Source organism: Carassius auratus, chromosome 40 (assembly GCF_003368295.1).
Source record: "Carassius auratus strain Wakin chromosome 40, ASM336829v1, whole genome shotgun sequence".
Classification (NCBI taxonomy): domain Eukaryota; kingdom Metazoa; phylum Chordata; class Actinopteri; order Cypriniformes; family Cyprinidae; genus Carassius; species Carassius auratus.
In genome coordinates this window covers 14,874,119-14,891,335 of record NC_039282.1, presented here as the reverse complement: position 1 = coordinate 14,891,335, position 17,217 = coordinate 14,874,119, and the positions used below count along the sequence as shown (strand labels likewise).

General features: G+C 39.1%; 1 protein-coding gene across 2 annotated transcripts; it reads left to right on the top strand.

Moving 5' to 3' along the window:
• Nucleotides 1-279: 279 nt before the first annotated feature.
• LOC113058673 (A-kinase anchor protein 1, mitochondrial-like) lies at nucleotides 280-14,430 on the top strand. Of its 2 annotated transcripts, none has more exons than XM_026226799.1 (11): nucleotides 280-448; nucleotides 4,452-6,004; nucleotides 9,417-9,550; nucleotides 9,791-9,917; nucleotides 9,988-10,115; nucleotides 10,271-10,448; nucleotides 10,540-10,690; nucleotides 10,858-10,925; nucleotides 11,011-11,084; nucleotides 11,177-11,242; nucleotides 11,792-14,430. In XM_026226799.1, the coding sequence occupies exons 2-11, from the start codon at nucleotides 4,477-4,479 to the stop codon at nucleotides 11,852-11,854; spliced, it is 2,517 nt and encodes an 838-aa protein (XP_026082584.1). In that variant the 5' UTR covers nucleotides 280-448; nucleotides 4,452-4,476; the 3' UTR covers nucleotides 11,855-14,430. The 2 variants fall into 2 exon arrangements, with proteins under 2 accessions (XP_026082584.1, XP_026082585.1); XM_026226800.1 differs by lacking the exon at nucleotides 280-448 and adding an exon at nucleotides 1,211-1,354.
• The last annotated feature ends 2,787 nt before the right edge of the window (nucleotides 14,431-17,217 follow it).

The window sequence follows — 17,217 nt, the reverse complement described above, 5'->3', positions numbered from 1 at the left end:
GTGCAAAGTTCAAAGTTTAGCAGCAAACTGCAATGTCAATAACATCAAATAAGTGCTGCTCTTTTTTTACTTTAACTGAAACCATATTTTGAGCTACAATTTCTTGAATTAATGCCGAGTCTTTCTGTCATATTAATTTATTATTCCCTCTACGTTATAAAGAAATGACTCCATAATGTCTTCAGCGTATGGTCCTCAGCAGCCTCGTGGAGTCCGAAATCACTGTGACCTCGCGATGATTCCATACATTAAAACTGGGAGCGAACTTATCGCGAGATTTGATCAGCTGATGGCTCTCTGTTTTTAGAGTGTTCGTTAGGACGGTCAACACGTGGGGAGGAGAGACAAGAGACACACACGAAGAGGGGGGGCACATTGGGATAGTGCTGGGCTTTGAACACGTAACATTAATATTATACGGTGGCGGTGCGAGGGACGCATAAACACAGTGAGTACAAGCCGTGTGTTCGGGTTTTTACCTCATATATGTTGATAGGTGAAGCTTAAATAGTGCAGACATGGAGCCCGTTTTAGCCGCCTCTCATTAGTCCTAATATCGGCCTTTGCGTAACATCCAAGCTGCAATTTTAACCATCTCATATGCAACCATCTTATATTCAGTAATGATTTCCACCTTCACTGGTGCGACAGCTTATGTTTGACATTGCGCTTTCCGCGGTCCAGGGCGCCCAAATCGCTTTAGCTACAGCGGCTAACTGTGTCTGTCGCCGAATCGGAGTTCAACTGAGGCTGGAAAATATGTCTTGCACATTAACTATTGTCGTCAAACTAAGTAACTGTAAGAAAATCGACCATCATTAGCTGATAGACTAGATATACCATGTTGCAAAAATCCTCTTGACCACCTTCAACTTCTATGCTCATGTTTTTGTACATAGTAGCTAACGTAGTTTTTAAGCTGATCAATAGCTGGTTGGCCAGGTTGCACATTCCAATAACTATCTTGACCATTTTAAGATGGTATGACCAGCTGCTAGGGGATTTTTTTTTCCAAGTCCTACCAGCTAATGAGCAACTTGGACCAGGTATAAACCATTATAATCTGGATTTTCCGTTAGGGATCTGTCGTTTCCATATTTTCAGGCCCAATTTATAATGTTACTTGGAGCTATTATAATTTGATAACTTGTGCAGTCATTTTGGAGTATGACGGGGGAACATATGCTCTTTGTTCTTTGCGCGTTGAAGTCACCTCACACCTTCATTCAGCTGAATTACACATGGACTCGCGCTCTCTGTGAACTCATGGATAATTCAGGGCCGCTGTGAGGGAGAAGGACTTGGTGGAGGGTTACCCCGGTGAAATCGGTTTAAAGTCGAGACACTTGAAGCGGTCAGTAACGTTACTGAATAGCTGCGTGGGGTTGCAATTCATTCAGCGGCCTACCACGCGCACTGTAGGTCAATATCACCTCTTTAACTGGTTATGATGGTTTTTCTCTATTCAGTCACTTCGGTTTTGTGTGTTGTTTCATTTCTATCATAAACTGCGGAAGCTTATGCTTATATTTCTTTCATTTCGCCTATTAGTCCTTATAGCAGCAATGAACAGTTAGCTTAACTGCTAACACGCGCAGCATGCAATGCAACCTTGCAGATATATGGTTGCAAGGTGTCTGTTTTGTCTCGTGCACGAATACGTCGTGTTATATCATTGACTTCGGACGCAGTGCCAGTTTGCTAAAACGATCATGTCACTTTCGGGGCTCTCCGGTGTAGTTCTCCAGCTGCAGCCGGTGCGCGTAACCATCTCCTGACGCGCTGGAGAGTTCACGGGTTCGCTTTTTTATTCTGAATGCAGTAGCACTAGTAAGCCGCTTACTTGCGATCAATGGGTTCGTATGTAACGTGTTCCGCCAATGACTGGCTCCGGTGCCCTCTCCGTTATCTCTACACCTCCCCAAGGTCGAACGGCCACCGTGCAGCACGCGCTCGGTTCTTTTTCAATGGTCCGCTCGCGCACGCGCTCAGGCCATGATATGACAGCGAGCGTTAACTCGGCGAGCGTTTATTTAACCTAGGCCTGAAGGTGAACACACGACTTTACTATTCAGAAACTACGGCATGTGAATACATTCTGTGAACATGGCTGCTTGAAACGTGCCCTCGAGACTGAAAGAATTAATAACAGACAGTGTAGTATTAATATTATGGCCATTGCATTGTTGTGTGAACAACTTTCCATTGCTAGTACTACTATTTCTTTCAGTTGAGACAATTAAAAGCAACTAATGTCTGAAATATAGAAATTGTGTATAGTCAATTGGGACAATCGTTTATGTAAATCTTGCTACATGCTGTATAATCATAAGCATTCTGTATGTGAGATTTTCTTTTCTGTGTGAGATTATATTTTCAAAGAGGTTTGCTGATTTTGTAACCCTGTCATCAAAATGTAGTCTAAGACCTTCAACTCACTTTCTAAATGTAAGAATGAAGCTGTTGCCTGGTAGGGACTGGATATTTTGGTGCCAGATTTTGGTTCCTATAATTAGAAATTGTCATTTTTTCATATTCCTCCTGCTGCTCATTTGTTGTCTAAGATGACAAAACTTTTAAAAGCTAGAGCTTGGTTATAAAAACCTACTTATATTCTCAGCAGTCTATCAGTGCTCAGTGTCAGAATGATTGAGATGGCCAATAAAATCAGACAAGGTGGGATTTACTGTTCACAAAAGCCTAACATGATGCTTTTGTTTTAAAGATGAAAGACTAATGATTTAATATGACAACTGTTTTACAATAGAAATATTCAACGTCTGACAGTAATATCCATTGATGCAAACTAATTAACTTTTTTGCTATATTAAATTGAAAATATAGGCTTTAATTTGTGAGATGTAATTCATAACTAAATGTGATGAGACAAGAAATTGGGGTACACAATTAAAAGTGAAAAAAGTTTTAAATACAGATTGATTACAATTAGTTATTTTGCTTAAAATCCTTTAAAAATATTGATCAACCAAATGTTCAAGACATGGTTATAGCTTTGTACTTAACTATATTTTGGTACTGAATTATTAGTGTATTTCAAAACATTTTTCCACATTAAAATCCAACTTGTTTTTTTTTTCCTAGCATTGTATTTGTCATTCCATATGCTCTGTGCTCAAGTAGTCACTAATATTGACAGTCAGAGAAGCTGTTAGCAGGCTGTCTTCTGAAATGCTCTCTGGAAGCTGAAGAGAAATGGAAACTTTCTTTGGTTACTATGTACAGGAGTGAATGGGTGGGCTTTGTGTTTGATGTGTTCCTCCTCTGGAGACTGGGATATGCTGTCCCCATGGTGGAAATGCACACATGAATGTCCTTTTTTTTTTAACTCTGAAAGGATGCTCCTTCCGGCCAATAGCAGTGAGGTAGACACTGCACGTAGCTCTCAGCACCCTTTGAGGTTGTATGTCAGCCATGTGATATTGTCCCTGAAGTTTCTGCATGGCTGCCCAGAACTCTCCCCTCTCTCACTGTAAAGGAGCCATCCCAAAACAGTAAACAAAGCAATATGTTATGTAATTTCTTTTATTTTTTGTTAGGGATTCTGAAGTTTTGATTAACTGCTTCTGTTATTTAGTCTTTGTCTTTGAATGATGCAGGTAATTTTTTTTTATTACATACTAAGTAGTCATCGTAATCATAATAATTCAATGGAAGATGTTTAAGTTCCCATGCATCTTATGAAACCATGGTTTAGTTGTTTTCTAGATGTAACACAGACGTGAGCAAGACAAAGGAAATAATGTTGTCCAGTGTGTCATTTCCCATTCTTTTACTTCCCAAAGGCAACTCATCTTAAACCAGATATAAAACCTATTATTATACTGCACTCTGGAATACTTTGATTGACCTGTCTGTGGTCAAGTATGTTTTCAACTAATTTCCAGCTAAAATGCTGTACAAGATTCATGTCTCTTACATCACTCTGGTCTCTTCTTACAAAAAAATAAATAATAATAATGATAAAAATCAACTCTCCTCAATCTTTTATGGCCATTTATTATTTTATAAAATGTAGCCATGTTGTTAGTGGTATAATGTAAAGCAGTTCGATTGTTATTACAAAATATGTATGATGGTTTGTAATTTTGGTCAGTTTTCAGGAAATAAAAATGACACTAGAATGGGTAATTGTATTACAAATATGCCAAATTCATCTTTAATTCAATAGTGGCTATATATATATATATATATATATATATATATATATATATGTGTGTATATATATATGTGTGTATATATATATATATATATATATATATATATATATATATATATATATATATATATAGTAACAAGACCGAATGGTTGAGCATTATGTCTATGTCAGGTTTATTGTCTGTCCTTTATAGTGCAACATGTCACCATCATTTCCTTTTGTTTTATTTTGCTTTGACATGATTTGTCTTATTGTTCCTTGTGTTGATCTGCAGGTATAGCTGCTAGGGTCCAGAGGAGATGCCACTGAGGTTCCGGTCCTTTGTTTCGTATACGCTTCCTGGAGTGCTGGCGCTCATAGGCTGGTGGTGGTACATCTCCCGCAAGAAAGAGCGAATCACCAGCCACGAAAGTGAGGAGGGGTCAGTAATGGGCTTGCGAACCTCCTCTGGTGAGGGCAGCAATGGGATGGTTGACAAGAGCTGCCCTGCAGCCAGCAGCACACACCGCAGAACCAGCCGAGACCGAGTCAAGGCCAAAGAGCACAGACCTGTTGAGCAGGAAGTTATAGCAGAGATTCACATGCCAGTCCTAAAAGCCACTGCGGGAGAGGCTCTCGGCACCCCTCCAGTTGTGTTGGCCGGTGGAAAGCTAAGCGCTCCTCAGAGTGGTGCAAAATCAGCCCCCCTAGAGATCCACCCAGGCGCAACAACCCCTGTGTCATCTTCAACCCCAACAAAAACAGTGGATGAGAGCACTCATCAAAAAGGACCAGAGGCTGCCATTGGCAGCAATCCCTCAAGCCAGTTACCGCCAGATTTAGCAAGCACTGGTTTAGTCAAGAAGCAGGTCGAAATCCAACCACTAAGTAAGCAGCATCCTGCAGAGCTAGCCAAAGCAGTGCGACCTGAACCTGAAGGAGAGGTGGCGGCTGAAACCTTGCCACCAACTTGCAATCAGAAGTTGTCGACTTCAAAAGATGAGTTGGCCTCCGCTACATCATCAACTGAGGGTGAGGCTGTCTTGCTGGACACCTGCAGCCCAAAAACACCACTGACTCTGACCCCTTTCCCCAACTCCACCAGCACACCCCTTGCAGAAAGCTCCAACGAGGCTCAGCACCATGTAAACGGAGACCTGGCCTTGCCAGCCGAGACCAGTCCAGACATACAGGAGCTCCAGCGTCTCGCGGCAGGGCTGATCACTGAGGTGATCTCGGCAGCCACCCAGGAGGTCATGGCAGTCAGCAGCTGTGAGTCCCGGTACAGCAAGGGCTCTGAAGCGGCCAACACCAGCATGCCAGCTGTAAATGGTAAGGAAGTGGAGTCGTATGTACCTCCAGGAAGTGTTGAAAGCGGCGAGTCGCGGGCGGTGCAGATAGCAGAAGACATCGTCAATGGTTGTCTGGTGCCTTCGCTCTGGAAAATCCCAGAGAATGAGAAGGAAAGAGGCTTGTTGACTGTGTCTTCTGGGGAAAAGTTGGAGTCCACGCCGGTTCTGGCCAAGCTGCAGGCAGAGGAAGCTCTAGTGGAAGACTCAGGATGTAGCACATGCCAGTCCGAGGATGGCATCAGCAGCGAGGATCTCCATAGCACAGGGTTGTCCTCGAATGTGTCTGAAAGTAAAGAGGACCTCATTCAAATTTCAGGGACTTGCAGGGCCTCAGAGGGTCAAGGAGATGGACTGCAGGAGAGTCTCGCTGTAATTGCCCCTCAGGAGTCCCCACTTACCGCGGAAAACGTGGCTACAGTTTGTGAGGCAGCACAGTTGAATGGAAAGGGCTTTAGGAATGGTGCTGCTATTGAAGTAGAAGCTGACCAATCAGGAGGTGAGTTACAGTTCTTAAGAATTTAACACGAGTTTAAAAGCATAGATCAACCAACAATGAAAATTGTATTTTGTTTTCACTCTGAGGTCATTCATAACCAATTTCACTTTCTTATGTGGAACCCTAAAAATATACTCCAAATTGCAGCCTCAATGCAGTTTCAAAGAGCTCTACACGATCCAAACCAAGTATCATGTGTTTTGTGTTTCGCAGGTGAAATACAATCAAACAGGTTTAGAATGACACGAGTCAGATTAAAGGATGATGGTATTTTCATTATAGTGTGATCTGTGAATATCAATGGTTTCAGAGCGTCTTTCAGTATTGCACACTTCAAATGAATTTAACCCCCTCCCCCATGTAGTTAACATGTTGCATTGTGCCAAATGTTTGCTTGTTGCTAGCATAAAGTACATTTCTGCTAAAGTTTTTCTCCAAAATGAAGGGGCAAAAGACTGGCATTGTTTAATAAAATGCATGCTGTTTTCAGGTGGCTTTGTTCTTATGTTTAAATCCAACCAGTGTCAGTCCTCTATTTGACATTTTGCATGATGTAGTAGTACAGAAAAGCTTGAGTCAGGAGTACCTCTCAAACTGTGAATAGACTCTTTGGAATCCTCAGATACTCAAATTCCCAAACAGCGTAAGTTACATGAGCACAACCGCATGTGCACGGCTGTTTTTACCGCTCCCTACTACAGCAACTTCCTTACATGGATATCAGAGACTTCTTGCTTTTTAAACTCTCCTGCTTACGAGCAGGTGTTGGAAACGGCCAGTTGTAAGTCTGTTATTAGTTATTCAGCAGGTGTTTTCACAAGAACATGGCGATGCTTGCGCACTGACCATTTACAGTATTTAAGACAGTCTGAGTATTACTCTGTTGATCTGATAATAGGAAGCACCCGTGTGGGGTGTGTAGGTGATTCACACCAGCTGCTGCTGCTATCTCCGTATTGTGACCTGAGAAAGGTGTGGAGACTGGCGGTAGCTAGTGTCTTAGCCCATCCTCACTTGAATGAAAGGAGAAAATGTAACAGAACTTTGACGCTTCCTCTCTTGTTGGCTAATACCAAGTAAATGGGCAATTATTGACCCTGTCAACACTGTCTAGCAGCAGCAAAGGAGTCAGTAAACGGAAAAATAAATTGTCATTAGCTGACTACTATAATGGTATGAGTCAAGAACAATGATGGCAGTGCTTTACGTCCAGAGGGAAGAGGCTGCTTGTTTTGTTCGTCAATGGTTCTTCTCCGCTGTATTAGTTGTGTTTGTTATTGTTACCCCATGGTTGCTTGGCAAACAGTGATGACCTGGTTAAGCAGGCATTTGCGTTTGAATGTCTGTTAAAGACGTTCAGTTTAGACCCCTGAAAGTCATCGATATAAGTTACAGTGATGGTGTGTGGAATGGATGCCCTTTTTCCCCAACTGTGATCATTATATTAACGATATCCAGAACATCTCGGGATTAGTTGCAGGTGATTATGTTGGCAGACTTTATAAAAAAATATTAAAAAAAAAAAAAAATATATATATATATATATATATATATATATATATATATATATATATATATATATATATATATATATATATATATATATATATATATTTTTTTTTCTATATTTTATCTTTTTGTGTGTTTGTCTACGTGTATATATACATGCAATACTATATACAATATTTTTACCATATGCAGATCATCTCGGGATTAGTTGCAGGTAATATTTATTTATTCAGTTGACAGACCTTTTTTAATTTAATTAATTGATTAATTAATTAATTTATTTATTTAATTAATTGTATTTTATGTATATACAGTCAAGGCCAAAAAGTTTTGGCAATGACAAATTTTGTGTTTTGCAAAGTTTCTTGTTGATTCTTTTTTTCACGTTTCTAGGGTACACAAAAGAAACAATAAGCATGTCATAAGTTTTAAAGACTTTTATTGGCAAAAAAAAAACAGTATCTACAGTGTTGACCCTTGTTCTTCATATCCTCTGCAATTTGCTCTGGCATGCTGGATATTAGCTTCTGGGCCAAATCTTGACTGATGGCGATCCATTTTCGCCTTCTATTTTTCAGAATTCATCACAATTTGTGGGCTTCTGCTTGTCCACTTGCATTTGAAGACTGACCACAGATTCTATATGGGATTGAGATCCCGGGAGTCCAAAATTTCAGTGTAATGATCTTTGAGCCACTTCTTTATCACTCTTGCTTTGTGAAGTGGTGCTCCTCGATCATGTTGGAAAATGCACGGATCATCACCAAACTCCTCATGGATCGTTGGAAGAAGTCAGTCTTGCAGGATGTTTTGACACCATTTTTAATTCCTGGCAGTGTTTTTGGGCAGAATTATGAGCGCCCACTTGAAAAGCATCCTCACACATGGATGGGCGCAGGATGCTTCACTGTTGGCTCCACTTCTCTTCTCCAAACAATCGACAATCGCCTTCTGCTGTCCAATCCTTGAACTTGCAGCAGAATTTCAGTCTGTCCTTGAAGTTTTTCTTGGAGAGAAGTGGTTTCTTTGCTGTCCTTCTTGACACCAGGCCATTGTCCAAAAGTCTTGTCCTCACTGTGCATGCAGATGCTCTCACACCAACCTGCTGCCATTCCTGAGCAAGCTCTGCACTGCTGGAGATACGAATTGGTAGCTGACTCCTCAGGAGGAGACAGTCCTGGCACTTGCTGGACACTCTGGGACGTCCTGAAGACTTCTTCACTGCAGTCGAACCTCTCATTGAAGTTCTTGATGATCCGGTTAATGGTTCTTTCAGGTGCAATATTCTTTGAAGCAGTTTCCTTGCATGTGAGGTCATTTTGATGCAAAGTGATGATGGCTTAACATGTTTCTTTGGAGGTAACCATTACTGAACACAGTTATTGGAAGCGCTTCTTCCTTTCTTTTATAGCAGCCAGTCTGCTATTACAATCTAATTAGTATTATAGTGATTAACCTGACTAGTACTCATTCACACTTTCACATGTGCTGCTGATATGATTAGTCAATTAATGTTAGCTGGTTGTTTTGTGTCAGGATCAAAAAACTGTGAAATTTTAGTTTTTTGTAAAAAAAAAAAATATATATATATATAGCAATTAGCAATTATTTAAAATGCGTCTGATCACTCTACACAATCTAGAAACCATATGAATGAACACACAACAGCTTATGCAGCAAAACACAAAATTGATGTCACTGCCAAAACTTTCGATTGTATATGAATATTTTATGTAAAACAAAAACAATTTTATTACATGGTTATTTTAATCTTAGGCCATATTATTATTTAAAATATATGGTTGAATGTTTTCAGTCAATTTTACAAACGTTTGTTGTTGTCAATGAAATTGTGTATGTTTATAAACTGACCATATTTTTTGACACCTCCTCCCCCCAACAGGGTCAGATGTGAATAGCATGGATTCAGTGGACAGTTGTTCAACCTTGGGGACGGGAGACAGTCAGCGGAGTGGCAGCCAGACCTGTCAATCACAGAGCTCGGAGCTTATTGTGTGGGAGATTGAGGTGCCAAAGGTACATTCCCTTAAACCCCTGATTCTGCTTCACATTAAGTAGTGCTGCTATCAATCAAAGGTTTTTCTGAAAGTATTTAAGCAGTTGTTAAGAAAAACACTTTGCATGTTGGCTAACAGCTCTTTATTTGAATGTCAAAACACAAAAACTTTAGTCAGTGTTAGCTAGTGCTAGCTTTCTTACCTTTCTTATGAAATCATGAAAACCTGCTTTATCTGCGGTTGTCCTTTTATTTTACAGCATTTAGTGGGACGGCTAATTGGCAAACAAGGAAGATACGTGAGCTTTCTGAAGCAAAGCTCCAGTGCTAAGATTTACATTTCAACCCTGCCTTATACTCAAGAGTTTCAGATCTGCCATATAGAGGGTAAGTGAGTCTCTGTGAAAGGCCACAATCTGTGGCCTTCTTGAATTGATTGTTTTTGTTTGTTTTTTAGGAACCCAGCAGCAGGTAGATAAGGCGCTGGCCTTGATTGGGAAGAAGTTCAAAGACTTGGACCTTACCAACTTGTACGCCCCACCTCCCCCACCGCTTACGCTGCCCTCTCTGCCTATGACGTCCTGGGTAAGATTGGTCCCTTCCTCCTGCAGACTACATAGACAGCTAGCGTCTAAGGCAGCATTCTGACTGTCATGCACTCTATTTTTGTGAAACATGAACCCAGAGCCCAAGCATTTTGCCATTCTAATATAGTGCTTCATTGGATCTGTCTGTTACAGCTTTTATTGCCCAATGGGGTGACAGTGGAGGTGATTGTGGTGAACATTGTATCAGCCGGTCACCTGTTTGTCCAGCAGCACACTCACCCTACGTATCACGCCCTGCGCAGTCTGGACCAACAGATGTTCCTGTGCTATTCCCAGCCCGGGACACCACCCTTGCCATCGCCTGTCGAAGGTAAGAGAAGCCCCCTTTTTCTCTTTAAGCATTCCTCTTTCTGCAAAAAAAAAAACTGATTTTTTTTTTAAATTTTAAATCTCTTTTCTAGTTGGAGTGATTTGTGCGGCCCCAGCTGTAGATGGAGCCTGGTGGCGAGCGCAGGTCATCTCTTTCTACAAAGATTCAACTGAAGTGGAAATCCGATATGTTGATTATGGCGGCTATGACAAAGTCAAGATTGACACCCTTCGACAGATCAGGTTAATCCTGTTTTAATTCATCTGTATTCATTAGTTAATGTTTCCATACTGAACTGTAAAGTTCATTATATTTAAAAAAGCAAACATGCCACTCATGATAAATGTTTTAAAATATATACATAATATAAAACATATGCGCTGTGGACTCACTGATCTCTGGTTTTCAGGTCGGACTTCGTGACATTACCGTTCCAAGGAACAGAAGTCTTATTGGACAACATTGCCCCACTTCCAGGTTTGACTTTATTTTTTAAAATTGAAGTAAAAATGTCCAGCACCTCACTCCAGCTGGATCTCACTGTTGTTGACGTCTTCATTAGGAGAGGATCGGTTCTCAGCGGAGGCCAATTCTGCACTGGAAGAGATGACGAGAGGAGTTCCATTACTGGCACAAGTGAGCGTTTAAATCCTTCAAATAATGGATGACATTTATGTTGGTGATGTTTCTAGCCAACAGATCATTTAATGGGCTATTTTGTCATATAGGTCACCAACTACGACAATAATACAGGACTTCCTTTAGTACACATGTGGAACATGGTGGGAGAGGAGGTAAAATTATTTGATTTGTTTAATAAAATATTAGTGAGAAAGGATGACATTTATGAATTTTCATTTATTTACTTTTTCTGTACATGTTTTTTTTTTCTCAAGCATTTTGTTTAATTCAGAACTGAATATTTTGACATTTTTGAAGCATGTTCACACCATGAATGTTAACTAACGATAAAGTTTTAAAGTTAACGATGGTTTTACAAATCATTCTAAATTTAAAGAAATAGCAGAGTCCACACAACTAGAACAAAAACAGCACAATATCAACAAGATCATTAAAATCATTAAATTAAAATTACATTAAAAAAAGATCATTCAAATTTGTTCTAGCCGATAGAAATTTAGACAGCAAATTGGAATCCATCCTTTTTTTTGTTGAGTTTAAGCATTTAAAGTGGCAGGCAACAAAAGCAGTCTTTTTCATGTGTTGGTGTGCATGTTAATATAGTTCTGTTTTCCATGTGCATTCTTACTCCTTTTGAGAGGCAATCTGTCTTTGATAATGAGTAGCATGAATTACATGATAACATGGTTCCTTTTTTATAGCTTGTCCTGCTCAACCGCACTTTGGCAGAGCGAGGTTATGGCACTTGGGTGGACAGTTTCTGATCCTCCAGAACTCCCTCGCGCTCCTCTCCTCACTCACCTCGTGGCCCACCTGCCCCTTTATCATCACCACTCATCATGAATATCTGCGGGTTCTGTTCTCCTCACCCCATCGTGTCCTCCACCACCTTCTACCTGAAGTGCGCATCGCTGGCTCCAGGAGTTTCTTTTTTTAGTTTTTTCTTTTTGTCCTCCCCATCCTGCATTTTTCCCATTTATTTTTTATTTTCTATCCCCTTCCATTAAAAAAAAATATCAATACTGTATGAAAGGAAAAAACTAAGAGTCAAGTGTCAATGACCGATCAACCAATAAGGACTGAAGTTTTCCTGACTCTTTGCTGTTGTAAATTTAAAATATAACTAAATAAAGGTTAATCATTGTTTTCCGTCCGATCAGACTCCTTACAGCACAAAAACCGACTGTGGATTATCATGCCATGGATACGAAATCTGTATAATTAAAAAAAAGTACCTTTCAGGAGATGACTATGGTGCAGTTAAGATTCAACCATGTTGTTGCTGACGTAATCTTGGGACATGAGACATCATGTTTGCATTTACACTATCATGGATTTATCCTAGTGTTTCACTGTCCAGTCGGATGGGTTTTAGAAAGCTGACCTGTAGATATGGGTACAGATCTATCTCCATGTCTGTCTGTACAACAGTGTGGTTTTAGAGGGTGATACGCAGCCCATCTCGTGATTTCCCTCTTCACCACACTCTGGATCTATAGGACTCCCAACAACCTTCAGCATCAATAGGCCTGACGCCAAGAGTCACTTCATTTATTTCACTGATTACGGTCTTTTAACCCAGGAGATGTATGTGCCCTACTGACCTCTGGGCCATTATAGGAAAGACTATGCTGAGTCTTCAGCCCTACAAGGACGCTACATTTCGAATGGTGCTGCTACAGAAGACAAAAGGGCGTTCTTAACGCTGAATACTGACCTGTGGGGACACTAAATAAATGACTACAAAAACCAGAACAGTACTGTGTGACGGGGACAGCAGGGCACTCCCATTCTGAATGGATGAACTGCATTCAATGGGTCTGTGTGTTTTTGTATGCATGTAATTTTGCTCCAAAGCACCTCGATTCACATGTCTTATTATCATTTGTGTAATGGGCCACTGGCTTATGTTTCACTCAAGATCCGTTTTGCAATAACGTCACATCTAGTAGACCCATTGCCATTAATGCCTCTTTGCGTTCTGTAAATAACTTTGTACACTGTCCAAACCCAGAAACCCACCCAATTGGCTATAAGAGAAGTTGACAATACATCTACCTGTCTTGGAGAAGATAAAAAGCTTTAAGCATTATCCATTGCTTTTTTATGTTGGTTTTACATTGGATGAAACTAGGTCTGCTTTATTACTGTATAATTTGTTCAAGAATAATGGCACAGAGATTAATATTCCTCTTTTTGTATCTTGTCATTGATCATGCTCTTTCAGTCATTTTAATGGCTTTTTTGGCCAGAAAGGCTTGTCCCTTTTTCAGCTGCTGAATTATTGCTAATCTAATACTGTTGGACTGAATGTCTAAGGTCGTCCTCGCGTGAGACGCTTCGAGGCTTTTAGCTTGGCGTAATGGGTTTTTTGATTGTTAGCTCTACAGTTGTTAGCCTCGAAATGTCTTGATAAACTTTCCACCGTCTCAACAATAAATAAAAGCTCCCCCGTTTCTGCATATATTTGCCTTCACCAGAACAATTCTGGATTAAAAACCGAAAATATAGATTTTTACACTTCTTTTGAAGTGATAATTCATTACACACTGCTCTTTTAGCGGTAGTATAATCCGCTAAGTATGAGAACTGACAGCGTCGGAAAGTTCAGTCAGATGTAGTCGTTTGTGAGGGGCATTGCACGGTTTTTCACTAGTATGCTACGAGGTTTTTCTGCAATATTTCCTTCACAAGCTCCCGTTTCTGTACTGTCCTGCGTTCATCTCAGGTATGAGCTTTTTATTTTTTAACTTTCTGTGTTTGTGGAGAATTATTAGTCATATTCCTTCAGGAATTGATGTCGTTGACCTGTGTGAACGTGCGCGGCCCTGTATAGGTCTGCCTGCTATAGCAGGTGAATAAATAAGGAACCACACCGACCTCAGAGCCGAAACGTTTTATTGTTCAAGTCTGATTTACTTTTGTTTTTTAATCAAGTACAATTACTCTTGGCATAAGCTCATATCTTGACTGACATGGCCTCCTACCACAAGTTCAAATGTGTCCAACTACCTGTCCAGTTTGTTTGTGTGTGTGTGTAATATATATATATATATATATATATATATATATATATATACACACACGATGTGTACAAAAAAAGTGTAGGAAACAAAAGGGAACATTATTTTTTTCACTCTCTCCCACCTTCCAAAGTCTGCTCACTTGTTCTCTGTTGGTAGGAATGAGGTTTGCTTGGCTAGACAATTAATCATTTGATTATGTAAATGAGTGTAAGAAGTCCTACATAGTACAGGTCAGTTTTTGCCAGACTCATTAAAAGGTTTGATTCTTTGTTTGTACAGATCTATTGAAAAAAAGAATAAAGTTCTAAAAAATATTTCATGTCGTATTTTTTTTTTTTTTTAAATCACTGTGACTTGTAATATACTGTACAAATCATACGTTTAAAGTGTTCTCTAAAGGTAAAGTCTTATGGTTAAAAAAAGTTATTCTTTTATTAATGAAGGATGTAATTGGTCAAGTGACAATAAAGGCTTTTACATTGTTATAAAAAAATCCTGCTGTTCATTTGAACTTTCTATTCATAAAAGATAAGAAAAAATGTTAAGAAAAACTGAGCACCAAATTAACATAAGAGTGATTTCTGAGGGATCATGCGAGTTTTGTCTGTTAAAATCTCAGCTTTGCATCAGAAGAATGAATTAGGTTTTAATATATAATAAAACAAAAGTATTGTTTATTTAATTATTCATTTATTTTTTAAATGCAGCCTTGGTGAACATAATGTGCTTCTTATGAAAACATTATATATATATATATATATATATATATATATATATACATGCAAATTTTAAGTATATATTAAAATTGTATTGTAATACTTGTAGTTCTTAACCTCTGGAGAGGGAGTTAAAAACCATTTTATGATCACACTTCCTCTCTCCAAGGCTGAGTTCATATATTTTGAGCTCGTAATCCCAGCAATGACATTTCCAAGAACGAGGATATTCTCTCAGATGTGCCAGTGTACACACTTCTAAATGAGAGACTACTTTGATCCATCCTAATTCTGCAGCTTTACTTGACGAATGCCTTTTCTATTTGCTAGAAACCGAAAGTTGAGTCATTCAGTTAACAACCCATGTCTAGAAGCATTTGTGTCTTTTTTTTAAACCATTGAAATTAGCATAGTGTGGGCCACCTTTGCTCTCTGCTGCAGCTGAGTCGGTGACGAGTCGAGCTTTTGTCCAGAATGATTTGGTTTTTTGTTTTCATATTGTGTACAAAGTGCCATTGGTGGATCCCTGATGGGGTTTCAAATGAAAACTCTTTCAGTCTAGGTAAGGTTTAACCATTAGGATGACATTGTAATATCAGAGGGTGCATGTAACTCTGCGAGCTGCAAAATCACAATTCATTTTTGCTTAAATACTGTTGATTTCATTTATTGGCTAATTGGTTTGAGTTTAAATCTTTGGTCTGTCATCAGTATCATATCTATAAATATCTATCTGATAATAGGTGACACCACATTTCTGTTTTTTTTTTTTTTCATGCTGATGCTGAACACCAAGTATAGCACATGCCTAGAATAGACAATTTAGTTATTCTCCCAGTGCTGTAATTCTATTCAGTTTGGTTTTGGCAAATCATAACTCTCCCTGCAAGTGCAAAACGCAACCCATAAAATGGAAACACATGTTTTGTTATCAGCCAACTGCCTTTTTTTGGGGTTTAAACTCAAAAAGCCTCCGAGTAGGCCTATGTTTATTATAGTTCACTGGTGGCAGCTCTGTCATTTAAACGCATCATAAAATTGTCAGATGATGCCACTATAAATTATCTGATGAGAAACAATGTATTGGATCTGGCAATAAGGTGCAAGGTATATTGCATTCAAAATCAGAAAAAATGGAGATTATTAATCACAATTTACACTAGACTGAAAAAATAATGATTGGCGTAACTGTCAGTTAGTTAAACATACCATACATCTCAAGTCAAGACACAGATGATCATAATCACTCTTTTATGAATGACAAGCTTTTCATTTACGTTGGGTCAAACAAGATTCCGCATTATCCCAGTATAAACCACCATATATTGAAATAATTTTTTATATTTAAAAAAATCATACCTTATATACAATTATATTTATAACTACAAATTATATTTCTACAAATTATATAAATGTACCTTTTTTTGTAAAGGGGTAAAAGAACACATTTAGTTACATTTATTGACAACTTTAATAACTCATGATTTCCGTTTTACAGGTTTAGCTAAACACAGCTGAAATCTTTTCATGTAAGTGGTTAGGCATCACTGGTTTAAGGTAATTTATGATTTTGTAATATAAAACAGATCTTAGATAAGTGTTATTGTCATTTACTGTGCAGTTCTTCTAATATGTTCTCACTTTAATGTGAGATCAAGGAGCATTAGCAGTGCTGTTTCATTTCATAACGGAAATGTCTGACTCATCCCTCTGACTGCGTGCCATGCATGGAATAGAAAACCTCATTTATCAGTATTTTATTCTGGACATAAATCTGTGAGTATTTTTCATTCCTTTTCAAACAATATGACGTTTTTTTTTCTAAAATAAGAACTCACGTGTCAGGTGTGGTGTGATGTGATAACGTGACCACTAGATGGAGCTGGAGTTTGATATTTCAGCTCATCTTGATTTTTTTTTTTTTTCTTTTTTTCTCCTCAATGAGATCATCAACTTCTGGAGTGTCAGGACCATCTTCATTACAGGGCACTTAAATTAGCTTTTTGTCTGTCTGATCTCCATCAACTAGTGGTAATGCGTGCGCTCGCACAAGCTGAGATGAATCTAATGAAGGCACTCGAGCACACACAACCTTTATTCAGACGTCTTTGAAAGGCTGTGCTTTTTAGCTCATCACTGGACAGTGGTAATTATCCGAGGTCACCCATGTCTCGCTTTCTGCCGGCAGACAGCCGAGGCCCTTAAATCTTTGAAAACTGTGTGCGAACACAATGGTTATTCAGACATCTTCTGTCATGCCAATGTTTCACTGTACGGCAGTGCTGGAATTAAATGAATGTTATTTTCTCCTGAGGGGCCGTTTAACATCAACACATTTCTCATTCGATTGTTCTGCTCGGGCACGGCTAAATTACACTTAAATTT